This window comes from Fundulus heteroclitus, chromosome 4, assembly GCF_011125445.2.
Source record: "Fundulus heteroclitus isolate FHET01 chromosome 4, MU-UCD_Fhet_4.1, whole genome shotgun sequence".
NCBI classification, from domain to species: Eukaryota; Metazoa; Chordata; class Actinopteri; order Cyprinodontiformes; family Fundulidae; genus Fundulus; species Fundulus heteroclitus.
In genome coordinates this window covers 20532148-20546933 of record NC_046364.1, presented here as the reverse complement: position 1 = coordinate 20546933, position 14786 = coordinate 20532148, and the positions used below count along the sequence as shown (strand labels likewise).

At 40.9% G+C, this 14786-nt stretch overlaps 2 protein-coding genes across 3 annotated transcripts; one reads left to right on the top strand and one right to left on the bottom strand.

Annotated features, from left to right (window-relative positions):
- Positions 1-503: 503 nt before the first annotated feature.
- LOC105916414 (isocitrate dehydrogenase [NADP], mitochondrial) lies at positions 504-7389 on the bottom strand. The gene is made up of 12 exons (XM_021309687.2): positions 7311-7389; positions 7098-7220; positions 5205-5296; positions 4906-5071; positions 4595-4755; positions 4363-4506; positions 4084-4220; positions 2793-2944; positions 2588-2700; positions 1183-1280; positions 1010-1102; positions 504-921 (listed from the first exon to the last, which is right to left on the bottom strand). Exons 2-12 carry the CDS (start codon positions 7216-7218, stop codon positions 837-839), a joined length of 1362 nt encoding a protein of 453 aa, XP_021165362.2. The 5' UTR covers positions 7219-7220; positions 7311-7389; the 3' UTR covers positions 504-836.
- A 1008-nt stretch (positions 7390-8397) lies between these two features.
- mrpl46 (mitochondrial ribosomal protein L46) lies at positions 8398-13208 on the top strand. 2 transcript variants are annotated; one of them, XM_012850938.3, is made up of 4 exons: positions 8398-8684; positions 10041-10242; positions 10519-10689; positions 12871-13208. In XM_012850938.3, the coding sequence occupies exons 1-4, from the start codon at positions 8424-8426 to the stop codon at positions 13116-13118; spliced, it is 882 nt and encodes a 293-aa protein (XP_012706392.2). In that variant the 5' UTR covers positions 8398-8423; the 3' UTR covers positions 13119-13208. The 2 variants fall into 2 exon arrangements, with proteins under 2 accessions (XP_012706392.2, XP_012706393.2); XM_012850939.2 differs by having other exon boundaries at positions 8399-8684; positions 12874-13208.
- The last annotated feature ends 1578 nt before the right edge of the window (positions 13209-14786 follow it).

The window sequence follows — 14786 nt, the reverse complement described above, 5'->3', positions numbered from 1 at the left end:
ATTGTTTGGCTTTACTGCCCAGTACACAACAAACAGAAGAACTCACTGAATTCTGACAACTTTCTCTCAGAACCAACCTTATCTTGTGTGGGAATCTGAGGTACATAGCTCCTCTGTTGGATAGAACGAAACAGACCACCCTCGGTTCCATGCTTGCATCACTAATCCTTTGCCAGCCATGGCCCTGTTGCCAGTTCGTTGACGTTCCTTCCTTAGACCACATTAGGTACCGACCACTGGAGACCAGAACACCAAATAAGAGCAGCCGTTTTAAAGATGCTCTGACCTAGTCCTAACACTTGTCAAACTATTGCACTAGACATTTTTCCCTGCTTCTTACACATAAACCTTGAAGCCAAAGTGGCCACTTGCTGCCTACAGTATCAATTTTAACAATTGCTGTGATAAGAAGATCAGCAGCGTTATCCACATGGTCATAATGTTATGCCTGGTTGAAATATGTTTATCCCAATAATGCGTATAAGAGAAAAAGAACATAACACTTTTGTTGTTAATTAACATTTTTATATGAATGACAATACTTCCAACATGGTTCAGATTTGCATATAATGTTCTCTGCCAATGCCTCAGATTAAAACTAAAAGCCTAAAACTTTCTTGTTAGTCATAAGTTATCTTTAAACTTCATGTGTGTTGTACCCTTACTAATTTACTTTATGCAGTATAAAAACATTTCAAAAAGAAAGAGTATGGGCACTGAACAGGAAGTAAATAAAAGTCACAATCGCTTCTTTATCAAAAATATACAATCCATCCACACGCAAGACAGAAGGTAAAAATTAGGTCAATGCTACTAAATCTGATTGTGTTGTCTCTTTACTTTCCTAAAGCTTTGTCCAGGTTGATCTTAATGGCATCCAGGAAGTCAGATGTGTTGACATAATGCTGATTCAGCTTGACACTAAATAAAAAAGGGGATAATTGTTAGGGGAGGAAAATAATTTGCCGATAAAAAACACACTTGCAAGGAAAGGAAAATTCAAACTCACTTGGCCAAGCCGTGGATGCAGCCTGCAAGGTCTTTGGTCATCACCCCGCTCTCCACCGTTTGCACACACACCTTTTCTAATGTCTGACAGAAGCTTAAGAGCAAAGATGTAGATTCTAGAAAACTATTACGGATCAGAATCATATGAAAATATGTGTCGGAAAAACAACCTACTTTATCAAATCTGAGTTTCCATCCAGTTTTCCTCTGTGTTCCAGTCCTCTGGTCCAGGCAAAGATACTCGCAATGGGGTTGGTGCTGGTCGGTTTGCCCTACAAAGAAATAAGAAACACACACGTAAACATTCAACGTTAGAAGGGAAAGCGTTAGCAACATTTCCACATACTATTTAAAAACACAGAACCTTGTCTCATTCCCAGTCTGGAAATGACATAAATCAGGCTGAACATTTGCCGTTTTAGGTCAAAATTACTAGAAGTAGGCCAGCATGCTCACTTGAATACAACTCTTCAGCTATGCTCACAGGTTTTCCATCAGATTGATATCAGGGATTTGTGATATCCACTCTAAATACGCCTGATCGTCCTTAAACCACTTTGGGACTAATTAGGCCGTGTGCTCAAGGCCTATATATACACACTGCAAAAACAGGGACATTTGTTTTCACTCCATGAGCTGTGATGACAACATGACTTCTTCTGTGTGGTGGTCTACAACAATTGTGAGATAAAAAAAAAAGTTTAAGTGGGTGTCATTACAACAACAAATCCTGCTTTGGGACTGGCCTATGAGGATATTCCAGGAGTTCTTGGGAATTATAAAATATCCTTCCCAAGAAAAAAAACAACTTTGTTCTTGCTTTGTTCAAGGAAAAGAACAAATTTCTTTGTTTTTGCTGAGTATGTGTTGGTGTTTGGAGTCATTGTTCTTTTGGAACGCCTATCCGTACCCAAGCTTAAACACCCTGGCTGATATGTTGAGATATTGCTTCAATATTTCCACAGAATCTACTTTAATCAGGAGGTCATATATGTGGTGAGGTGCAGAAAAACCCTTCCACAACATGATATTTTCTGCTTTGTGACTTTCCCTTTTTTTCTCCAACTGTAGCAATGTCCATCATAGCTAATAACTTTATAGATATTTCTTTTTATTATTATTGAACTACAGTATCTCTCATCATGAGCGAGTGGTGGCCTAGTGGTTAAAGGTGTTGGAGAGGCCCTGAAGGTTGGCGGTTTGAAACTCAGTCTGTCACTCTGGGTTCCTGAGCAAGACCCTTGGATACAGATTGCTCTCTGTGCGCCACTCAGTGTTGGCAGCACACTGCTCCCTAAGCTGCCAATGTGTGAGGATCTTCATTCTGGCATTTAGCAAACAGAAACAATTGTGGTACACCTAAATTAGTTAGTTTGACCACAGAGAGGAAATAAGGTCACGTGTCTTTTTATATTTCATAAATCTCTGGTTTCATCGGTTCTAGGAGAATGCTATCTATAGCACAAGACTTTAGCTTTTATCCTCAGTTCAAACTAAGTCTCTGACTGAATAAAGGCGGTATCTGAGTAAAAGTATAAAATGTTGGATTTATCTTTTCTCCTCGTTAAAGAGGCCTTACTATTTGGTGTTCCCGGTAATGCCTGGTGACAGTGCCGTGAGCAGCTTCTGCCTCAATAGTCTTGCCATCAGGGCACACCAGTACCGAAGTCATTAGACCCAGAGAGCCAAAGCCTGTAAAAGTCACAGCCAGTAAAATAAAAGTCATCACGAGTAGAAAATTAGAACTACTGAATCACTTCATGCTCCTGTTGTAGCACACTGACCCTGAGCCAGAATATCTGATTGCACATCTCCGTCGTAATTTTTGCAGGCCCAAACGAATCCTCCGCTGGACTTCAGAACCTGGGCCACCATGTCGTCAATGAGCCGGTGCTCATACCAGATCTTCAGCTTGTCAAACTCTGGCTTGTACGTTCTGAAGGAAGACATGATAAAACCAGAAAACGATAAGATGCAATGTGGCATTAAAAGAGAAGCACACGTCAGAATATTGTGGCCGATATCTGTTGTTATGGAAATATATAATCAGTTTTTGTATTAATCATGTATTTTTAGTAAAGCAGTAAGAGTTACCCAAGTTTTAAATAATATAGTTAAACTTTGTGGCCTGGAGTGCAAAGAGGATGGAGTCTGCAGGGTCACTTAAGGCTATAATTCACCCAACCTTCTTGTGGGATACCAGGCAAGTAAGAGTCACAGGAGGTTTTATGGTTTAAAAGCTTTTTTATTGTTGTCTTTAATGTTTATCTTGGTAGACTCCTAGAAATACCTGTCGAAATGTATCAAGAACCCAGCGCCTTAGTTGACAATGGAATGTAGATCTATTTTGTTTGTGAGAACACAAGCACAGATAGAAAATGAGTGTATATTCTAAGTGTTTGGTCTCTGATAATTGTTTTCTTCCTTTGCTGCCAAATCTAAGAACCAGGCGAGGCAGGTTTTAGTGAATGATACAGGGAGAGCGAGAGGCCGCCTCATCACTGGTCAGGTTTGTTTTAATATCTATTACTCTAGAATTAGATACTATGTCATGCTGTCTTTAGGATCTCTCATTAGCGAGACTAGCATTACTCAAACAGCAGGCCCAATGTGTGTGTTCTAGAGAACGCAGATCCCAATCTGAAATCTGATAAACCGAGAAGACGGGAGTTAAGGGTGAAAAAAACATAAAACAGCTATTTTGTTGTTCATTATTTTAGCCTTCCTGTTATCTGCTTAAAGTCTCACTCTCTCTCACTCTTTTGCAGCCTGACTGAACCAAACACACCTTGACATGTCCTGGAAGAAACTGCTTTCTTTTGAACAGCTCCTTACTCGTCTGTGCTGACAGGAAAACTTACTTACTTCACTCAGTTTTTAAGTTTCCACACCAAAGAATCTCATAACCACAACTTGGTGTCACAAACACATTGCTTATCCACTGGTGGAAAACATTTTTTTGTTCTTAACCCCCCCCACACACACACACACACACAGCAGAGATGTGCTGACAGAATACAGTGTTTAATCCAGTCTTGTGTGTTCAAAGTTCTTAAGATAAAATGCTTCTCTTACTTTTCAAATATCTCCTCAAAGATGTCTTTGAAGCGGCCATCGTAGGCCTTGAGGATGGTGTTCTTGGTGCTCAAGTACAGAGGCCACCTCTTCTGGATGGCATACTGGAAGCAGCTGTGAGCAAAGCCACTGATGGACTGTGGGATGAAGATGCAGATCAAATCGTCCAGATTGCAACAATGAAAATCCACAAAAGTAAAGACAAATCAAACAGAAAACACACACGGATTAGTTTGATTTATTTTGGGATGCATTTTAAATCCCAAAACCCATTCTTACCTCGTCAGTGTTGTACATTCCCATCCCACAGCCTCCAGCCTGGAAATCATAGACCTCCCACTCTTGCCGCTTGCTTCCATCTGCTGGAGCGAACACCATCTTAAACTTCCCAGGCTTGTCCACCACAAAGTCTGTGGCCCTGTACTGAGAGCATATCAAAACGGTAATTGTTCAGTTATGATGATCCTTCTGTGCAGAAAAAACACACATCTCTTTTTTTTTCTTTGAATACCTGATCTCCAAATGCATGCCTGCCGATGGTTATGGGCTGTGTCCAACCAGGAACGAGACGGGGAATGTTCTTACACAGGATTGGCTCACGGAAAACTGTGCCCCCCAAGATGTTCCTGATGGTACCGTTGGGACTCTTCCACATCTTCTTAAGCTTAAACTCTTTAAAAAAAAAAAAGGAGAATGCAGAGTAGGATGATTGCATTTAAGGATTTAGACACATTTTAAAATGCCGATCTGCTTAACGGGGGAAAACTTTTCGGTTGACATGTCGAATCTTGCAAAGACTCAGAGCAGACAGAACAGCTTTACCTTCGACTCTGTCCTCGTCAGGCGTGATTGTGGCACACTTGACAGCCACGTTGTATTTCTTAGTAGCCAGAGCCGAGTCGATGGTGACCTGGTCGTCCGTCTGGTCTCGATAGGGTAGACCCAGGTCAAAATATTTCAGGTCTACCTCCACGTTTGGTAAGATGAGCTAAACGACATGTTGATTTCTTAATAGAGTCAACCGCAACACAGCCAACTCAAATGGACACTGCTTTTGGTCAGACTTAAACAAAAAAAAAAAAAACAACAAGAGCAGGCTCCTGTAACTCTTTCCAGTCTACCTTCTCTTTAATGAACTCCCATATGATGCGAGTCATCTCATCTCCATCCATCTCCACCACCGGCTTGTCCACTTTGATGCGCTTTGTTGAATCTGAAAAACGCAGTCAGATTACGTGTAACCAAGGTTTCTCCAGTGTTCAGGGAGTTAGGGCTTATATCTATGACTTACGAGAATTATGAAAAGTCAACTTACTCGATTACTTAACCAGCCCTGGTTTCCAAGTCAGATGCATTTGCACTAAGTTATCTAAGCATTACTAAGGTTGTTTCCAACAGCATTAGGCAGACTGCTGTAATCTGGGGTTTTAAACTCAGACCTCCTGAGAGAGCCGGTTTTCAAAAGGGCTACAGAGTTAATGTTATAATTACATTTAATTGACAGGTCTGTAGGTAAAGGCTAGCTGCCCAGCTATAAAGTCCATCCAACAGAGATGTCTGCATCGTGAGTATAAATGGGATAATAATCGGCAGGTCAGATACTAAAAAAAAATAAGAAAAAAACAAAACAAAACTAAGAACTCCCAACATTCCAATTTATTATGGTCTTAATCCCTATTTTGACTGCTATAAAATATGAATGTAGACTATGACTCCTAATCAAACCAAAATAACGCTAAACATCTTGTAGCAAGTAGATGATATTTATTAGGGTCATTTACCCCGTTTCCTCACAGGGGGGTATGAGTAGAAAACAGAAAACAAATTTAAACCATTGCTTTTCTAAGCGGGTACGAAACGACCCCCCCAAGATGATATTAACTGGTGTTTGGTTGGTGCGATAAACCACATCGAGGCCAGTACAATCTTTGTGTCTGAAAAAGTTGGGTATGAAACAACAAAAACTGGAAAAGTATGAAATTATGACGGGGCGGAATGACTGGCAACCTCCCCACCCCCTCTCATTAACCATTTCACAAATCATCTTCTTTTAATCACTCAATTATGACTTCATTAAAGCTCCAACAAGGGATGTTTGCTTTGATGAATAAACAGGAATGATCTTAAGCCCATTTTTTATTTTTGCTACAGTCCTTAAAGAAGGAAAAACTGGTTGAAATAAGCTCAGGCCTCAATCATTGATCAAACTGAACCACCGACACCCAAACTTGTTTAAAGCTACGGGAGAGGGGGGCGGAAATGGTGGCAGAGAAACGAGGTCAAAGTTTGCACAAAGTCAACGCTGTCGCTTTGAGGTTGACACAGGAAATGTATTAGCGAGAGGAAAACTTTAGGAATCATAAATCCTCTGTGCCTTTGGACAGTCCAAAGGTTCGAAATGCAGAGACATGCAGGAAATATCTTGTGACGGCTGCTGTGAAATAACGAAAATATGTTTACTCAAATCATTTCTTTTCCAACAACACCCGCGCTCAGCGTGTGAATGGCAGGTTTTATAAAGCTATGAATGAAGCCAAGCTACCCTCAGCTGTGACCTTGGGGTTATATTGAAGCCTCTGATAGTATTTACGACTTAAGCCCTTTTTGCAACTGACAATATGTGGACCGAAAAGACAAGAAAGGCTGCAAATACAGTCTTCAACAAACTCACACATAGTCAAACTAAAACACATAAAGAATTTGTCTTATATACTTAATAAAACAAAATGTTCTATACTTATTAGTTTTCTTATTTGTACGATTTTTCTTTTTTTTTTAAATAAAGTAACAAATGAACCTATTCAGCGTTAGTAAGCTGTCAGCATGTTCTTATGTGTGATTCATCAATGGCTTGTCGCCAGACAGCAGAAACGTCCTTTTCCTTTAGTCACATTTATGGTCTCCCCCCTTTTTTTGTCAAATATCATGCTATTGCCATATTTATACGCACTGCAATGCTGTGAACAAATGGCAGCAGTGTCTGTCACTGCAGTGTTAGTGGGAAGCTGACTTACAGTCCCTCTGCTGCGGTCTCTGAATGCAGGCGGCAGCTGGCGAAAGCGCCGCGGGGCTTGGCGACAGCGGAGCGGCCGCGCTCCTCCACACGGTGCTCAGAGCTCTCAGGTAACCCGCCATGTCTGGAAGGGGACAGAGGTACGGTCACTACTGACGGAGCGACTGGATGCACGCGCACCTGGCTGCACACACGGGACCAAGTCCACGCGCACCTGGCTGCAGGCAGCGTGACCGGCGGAGCTCCAGTCGTCGGCGGAAATAGCTCCGCTGTCAATCCAACTGTCCCCTTCTCTGCAAATCGGAAAAGTCGGACGTCAAAAAACAAAAAAAAAAAACAAACAAAGCAAACACTAATGAATAACAACAACAACAATAACAGCAAGGTAACAATCGCGCGTTCAAGTAAGCAGGGAATCTAGTTGTTTTCTTCTTGTCTTAAATAAAATAAGAAATAAAGGCTTGAAACAGTGAGTAATGAATCTATAATTTATCTAATTTATAACAAAGATGTTGTTTTTTTCCAGATATTCAACATTTCTGAGCTGTAGGTGAACAGTTAAATGCACAGGTGAAAGCAAAGGGAATATATGTTAAAACATTAGTCAATTACAGTTATAACAAATTAACTGAAAAGGTACAACTAAAGATAATTAAAATACAGCAGTATTAAAATAGGAACACAAACATGCTTTCTCTCCATTAAAAAAAACTTTCACTTTAAATTTGCACGGCTGCAGGTCTTGTTATAATTTGTTTCAATTAACACGGCAAAAAAAGCAACGCTTTCTGTTATCGTGCGTGCTGGTATTGCACGCACGATAGAAGAAAAAACGATGGATATGGTGTTTATGGAGGACCACTGTGAAAGGTTTAATAAATCAATAAATATATGAATAAATGCCCTCCATACTCCATACTGGTCATGCATTTAATTTTGCATGAATAATTACAATATTAAAAACGAAATTCATTTTAAAAACTGGAGATATCGCTGAGCTGTTTCCGCATACTGCTGGAGCTCCGCCGTTCTGCACTGGTTCTGCACCTACATGCGCTTGGAATTGTGGGTAGGATTGCGAAACCACAGTCGTCCATTCAAGGAGCCTCGGAAATAAAAGCATTTGATTGTAAATCTTTGGAGTCCCAGAGTGTCATACAGAACATGAAAGTGCCTACGGATAATTACATGAGGGTATATTGTTTCAGAAAAAGCATTATAACTTTTTAGATTCTATTGTTCTCAAAAGGGCAACATTTCGAGGTTTTGTAGCGTAACAGTTAACATTCCAATTTTATGGAACACACACTGAACCCATCACAAGAAGATGGCTGCGCCCTGTAGGAAGATGGCGAGTCGGTCCTTTTCCCAGCTTTTGTATTGTTTTAACAGGACAGCCGTCGGGAGCGTGGGATGTCGCCGGTTTTCCGTCACCCCTGTCGGCAGAGCGAGGCCCCAGGCCGGCCCTGCAGTGGAAAGAGCGACTTCTCCCTGGACTTTGATGGCCGCGGTGTGTCTGCAGAGGTTGCCAGTCATTTCAGCGGACGAGAGTCCGATAGAGCAGCGCTTCAAGCAGATGATGCAGCAGGTGAGCGGCTGGGGGGGTCTAAAGAAACGTAGAGCTCTGATGACTGGAAACATGTCCAGGACTCAGGAGAAAGCTGACCTGATGGATTAAGTGACGCCTGGAGGAGGACAGAGGAACTGCTGTTTCGGATTTTCCTCAGAGCAGGCATACCACAGGAAGTCTCCCTGAGGCTGTGATGATAAACCGACTAGAAGACTGCAGGCCTTGGCCCATTGCAAAGCATTTAAAGCCCAGTCAATTAGGTATTCAAGCGTTGCTTCTGATCTGACCTTTGACTAGGCCATTTCTGACAGAAATACGCTTTGATCTAAACTCTGCCATTACACATCTGGCGTTATATTTCGAGTTGCCCTGCGGGAACGTGAACATCTTTCTCATCAGGTGAAGATCGGGAGAAGACGGATGTAGCTATATTTAGCTCTATTCATCTTCAACTCTGACTAGTTTCCCAGTCCCTGCAGAAGTAAAGCTTCCCCTCCCCATGATGCTGCCGCCGCCATGTTTTATATATAGTGTGGATGGTGTGTGTTCAGGGTGATGCTGTAATGTTTTTCAGAATCAGAGTCCGAAATATTTTATTAATCCGAGAGGGAAATTATTTTCGTTACACGCTCCAGATATACAAACCACACACACACACACACACACACACATATATATATGTATATGTATATATGTGTATGTATATGTATATATGTGTATGTATGTATATATGTATATGTATATATGTGTATGTATATGTATATATGTGTATGTATGTATATATGTATATGTATATATGTGTATGTATATGTATGTGTATAAATATATATATATATATATATAGATAGATATAGATATAGATATAGATAGATATATATAGATAGATAATATATACACACACACAACATTCCATACACAAAGTATAAATGTATACATGCGTAACTATATATATATATATATATATATATATATATATATATATATATATATATATATATATATAAATGTTGACCTGTTGATAGACTCTCCCCATGAGCTGTGGGTCTCTACAGCTCCTCCAACACTACTATAGAGTTTTGACTGCTCCTCTGATAAATGTCGATGAGAAGTGAAAATCATTTTTTTTAAATAACTTTTTAAATACTTTTTTTGTCTAATTTGACACAAAACTCAATGAGTATCAAGGGAACATTGTTACTAAAGTCCAGTTTTTGAATTTGCTGCCCCTTGCTTTCGTGCAGAAAAAAGGTAACATGGTAAAAGTCCAAAATGTTTATTTCAGTTTTGTTTTTGGAAAAATGAAAAGTACCCTTAAACACTTGGTAGCAGACATATTGTCCTGCAGACTGATGCTAACTCTGAAACAAATCCCAGATGGAGCTGGAGAAAAGCGTGCTGTCGGACCACGAGCTGCGGCTGTTGGAGGACGCGGATAGGATGAGTCGGAAGCAGGCTGGCGACTATGACTCGGATGAGGAGGAGGGCCACGGCGACCAAGAGATCATGCTGGGCCAGGACTTGGAGGACACCTGGGAGCAGAGGCTAAAGAACTTCCAGCCTGCCCCGAGGGTCAGAGGTCAGTGTGGGGAAGAGACAGTAATGTGCCTCATAAAATCAATATGATTATTTATTAACACAGAAAAGCAGAACAGGACGAAAATGAGTTCAGGTGAAGAAGTTTTATGGAGATGGATTTTTTTTTTTTTTTTTGCTTTGGCATTCAGAAAGTCTGCTCCAGAACCTTCAACTGGCATTTTCCTTCCCGTGACATTTTGAAAGTTAGTGTAAAATCTGCTCACACTCGCACCGCGGCCGGTCATGTCTCCCGTCTCCCTGCCTTTATCTTGTTTAGCCGACGTCGATAAGGACTTGACCTCGGTGCAGCGCTGTCTGGCCGACTCGCTGGTGCTGCTGGCCGAGCAGCAGGTGGGAGCAGAGAAGCTGTGGCTGCTGCCTCAGGCTGCGTGGCAGGAGGGAGAAACGCTGCGACAGACGGCGGAGAGAGCGCTCGGCTCCGTGACAGGTACGCGATTGATCCAAAGCCACTGTGCGCTAGCTTTCTCTGGCTCTTTCAGTTCATTAACGCCGTCTTAAAGCAAGGCAAGCGTTCATGGTTTGAACTCTGGCATGTTGTTCTGTAGTTGTTAGTCTTCTCAATTCCAGCTGTTACTGATACTCCAAAACGCACCTTCATCACTGGCAACGCATGTTAAGTGTTTAAGTCGAAATCTAAACTTCGGCTGGATAACTTTGGCTGCTAATGCATAAATAAACATAGTATAGACCTTTTATTTAGATAGTAAACTGTTAATATGTAGCAAAAAATCATTGTAAAATCTAAAACCTGTAAATAGAAATTATATATACATAAAGGCAAAGAGCTCCAAGTGTATGATTTTTTTTTTTTTTTCTAGCTCCACAACACTTGCGAGTTTTGTTTTGGACTGCAGTGTCTGACAAGCAGGGATAAATGTTATTGGAGCAATTTAGATCAAACACCAGACATGTTTGCTTTTCAAGTGCTTACTGTATTACCATAGATAAGTCAAATTAGTTTTGCACCACTTTTGCATTAGTCTCTTTGTAAGCTTTAATTACACAGAAACAATGCAGCACTGTTGTCTGGGATCAGGGTTTTCAAAGTTTCAGTTTAAAATTTCTTTTACAAATTTCTTGGTGCACAAATGATTTTGATTATGTGTATGTTACTGTAGCTATGTATGCTGCACGTTGCTTGATAGAGATACTAGTTTTGAGTACAATAGAAACTGAAGAAATTAATAGATTGTGTGCATTTACGCATCAAAGTATATGCTCCTCACCTTGATCAGATTTTTATTAAACTAAAAAAAAGTGGATCAAAGCGCCTGTTGTTGGTTGATGTGTTTATATATTTAAATAGCATAAGTTCCCAGTTTTGATGCATTTAGTCATGAGGGGTATTCAGTAAGTATTTGAGCTGCCAATTATCAGCCAGAGTGATTAAAGGAAGATTATCGCTATAATGGACGTATTTCTACCAGTGTGTAACTAATTTGTCTTTTAATTAGCAAAAATCAAGTATTGCTTTTATAAATACATATTCTGCCAAAGTCTAATAGCATCACATCAAAAAAATGAAAGCCTTCTCAGAATTAGTAGTTTCTAAATACATAAATGTCAGTGAACCCACTGGGAGGCGCCATGGAAGGACGATTTACAAAAAGTGTTTCTGAACAGGATTACCAACTACAGCTGTAATATATTATTGCTAGTAGAGAAAGTCTTCATATTAATTTATAAAATCCTGCAATTAAGTGTATTCAGAGTTTAGGTTATAACCATCTGTGGAAATAAATCTTATTAGTTATTAATATTGTTCTATTACTTATTTTAAATTGTTCTTTCAATATATGTCAAAACAGATGATATCTTAGGAACTAGATTGCTCATTTGAAACCAAATCATGACAATTATGGAAACTGTTGAATCCAGGAAGAGTTATAAGCCTGAGGTGGCCTGTGTCTGAGCATCGATTAGCTTGTTTCTTCACTACAAATCCTCTCTGCTCCAGCTAGCACACATACATTCACCTCCCACACACTCCCTCACAGTCAATAAATATCCAGGCTCAGTTTCCTGGATTAATATTAAAAGTTAGATTACCGAAGGAAAGTTTTGTCTGATGTAGGAAATCTCTCCAGCAACAGATATTTGGAACAAAGCCGGCCAGTTGTTGGCGTGCAGCTGGATGAAGCCGCTAAGCTTCAAAGTCTACAAGCTAATCGCCACTTGACTGGCGGCATTAAACTACCCTGCAGCTTTTACCATGAGTTTGCTCCATCAATCAGTTTGTATGAAGACCCTCTTCCTGACACGAGAATGCAGAGTTTGGTGCAGGGTTTTATTTAAAGTGTCTTTCAGCAGCGTAAGTTGATCCATTTTTAATAAAGCTGGACTCAGAGGGGAGATGCATGTCTAACGACGCAGCGTTGATGCTTCACTTTTATTTTGAGCCATCTGGGAGCAGGGGGTGTGGTTGCATGACACAAAATTAAATAAAGAAAGATGTTGTTTTAGCACAGAGTCGGGAGCAGAGCATGCAGCTGAAGTGCAGCCAAACATCAGCTGCAGCATGGAGCATTATAGATGCTGCCGCCTCGTGTTTGCCTCACCGTTTGCCTCCGCCTGATCAAACTCACCTCTCTCCTCCTCCCGTCCCCAGCAGCTGATCTCAAGGCGACCTTCCTCGGCAACGCTCCCTGTGGGGTCTACAAGTACAAACTGCCCAAAGCCGCTCGGACGGAGAGTTCAGTCGGAACGAAGGTGTTCTTCTTCAAAGCCGTCCTGGCTGACAGCGCTCCGGCAAAAGCTCCAAACACGGCCTTGCTTTGGGTGAAGAAGAGTGAGGTGCAGAAATACCTGAAACCAGCATACGCGATGAAGGTTGACCGCTTCATCCTCAGCCTGTGACCAGGGACTCAGAGAATATTCATCAGGCTAAGATTGTTACCTTTGTTGCTGTCATCCACTTTCAATAAATACTCTGTTGTTCAGTGACAAGCGTTTCAATCTAAATTGGGTTTTCTTCAGGAACCGATTCAAACATATTAAAAATGGACTTGAAATGTACCAGGAATCCATGAGACAACTGTGGCGTGTTGTAGGAGAAGATGAAAGCAATTCAAACATAGTCTGAGTGGGATTCCTCTGCAGTGGGACAAATACTGCTACACTTCTTTCAGTTTTATCCACAGCTTCCTGCTCTAAGCAATAAATCTGTCATTTCTAAGCTTCTGGAAGCGATCAGTCAGTCATTAGTTATCACTTTATCATACAGTTCAGTATTAATGCTGCCAGTCGTTCACTTCTTCAGTTGCAGGTGTAAAAAAAAAAGCCACCCGTATGTCTCTTAAACAGGTTTAAATGCTCATTATCTGCATCTATGACAGACTAGTTTAGGGTTTTTAATAAAGCATTTGAACCATTCTCTATCCTTGGTATAAAAAAACTCCTGCAAAACAGCCTTGGTAGATGTTAAGACTGAACAAGATTTTCCCAGGTTCAAAATTATACATACAGGCTCAAATACACTCATGATCAACATTTTAAGATGAGATGAAGTTACAAGTAGTCACATTTCATGCAGGAGGAGCATAGCTGGTTTGTAAGTAGAGCTTCAGCATGAAGGAAGAAGGAATGGGGACAAGGGACTAAATAGAGTTGGCAAATAATCCAAATTTGCATTTTTAAAAGTCTAAGAGTGTGGTTTTAAAAAGTGAAGTTTTGCGAGCCTGTGATGGTTAAGGCTTTCTCTGAATGTGACAGGATCATTGAAATGCACCAGCAGGGTATTTTGCAAGGCCCCTTTGCTGCTGAGCCTGGACGCAGTCAGAAAGTCACTCTACAGTTAATAGATCCTGAGGGTTATAGGACAAAAAGGTCAGGTGAAAATACAGGCGGATCCTTGATCCATGAGTGCTTGCTGATGCTGACCTCAACCCAATAACCAAAAGCAGAGAGGGGCCACGCCCCAAGCCTGCCTGTTTGGACTTTGCACAGGAGCTCCCAAGATGGGAGATTTAAAGGTGAAGGAAAATGTTGTGTGACAAGTAAAAATGTATTCTGTATAGTCCCGGTAGCTTCCAACATCACTGGTATGACTGGGTCTTTCACTATGTTTTACTGAAGCTCACACCAAAAGATGTCTTGCAGGAGCAGAACCTCCCTCTTGTTGACCATCCTGTATGATCATTTGATCTAAAACTCATTGTAACATTTAGGGACAGATGGCCAAGCAGGTTTAGATAAAAACAGGCGTCAGATCAGACCGTAGATGGAACCCTCATGTCCCTGTCACCTTGGACTGAGAGGTTGCCAACCTAGAAAGAAGTACCTACTGCCAAACTTAAACCTCCAAACTTGATTCAAACTTGTAACTACCCACTTAAATAAGCCAGGTCCTTCTGGAGAGAGACTTTATTCTCAGACGAGACAAAAATTCTGCCACTTGGCCACAGTAACCGTCTGGAAGACAGTTTGGAGAAGTCAGTGTGAAGCTGTTAATTCAAGGAACAGTATAGCGACCATAAAACCATGTGGTGGCTGTATCATGGGGCTGCTTTGCAACCCCATGATACA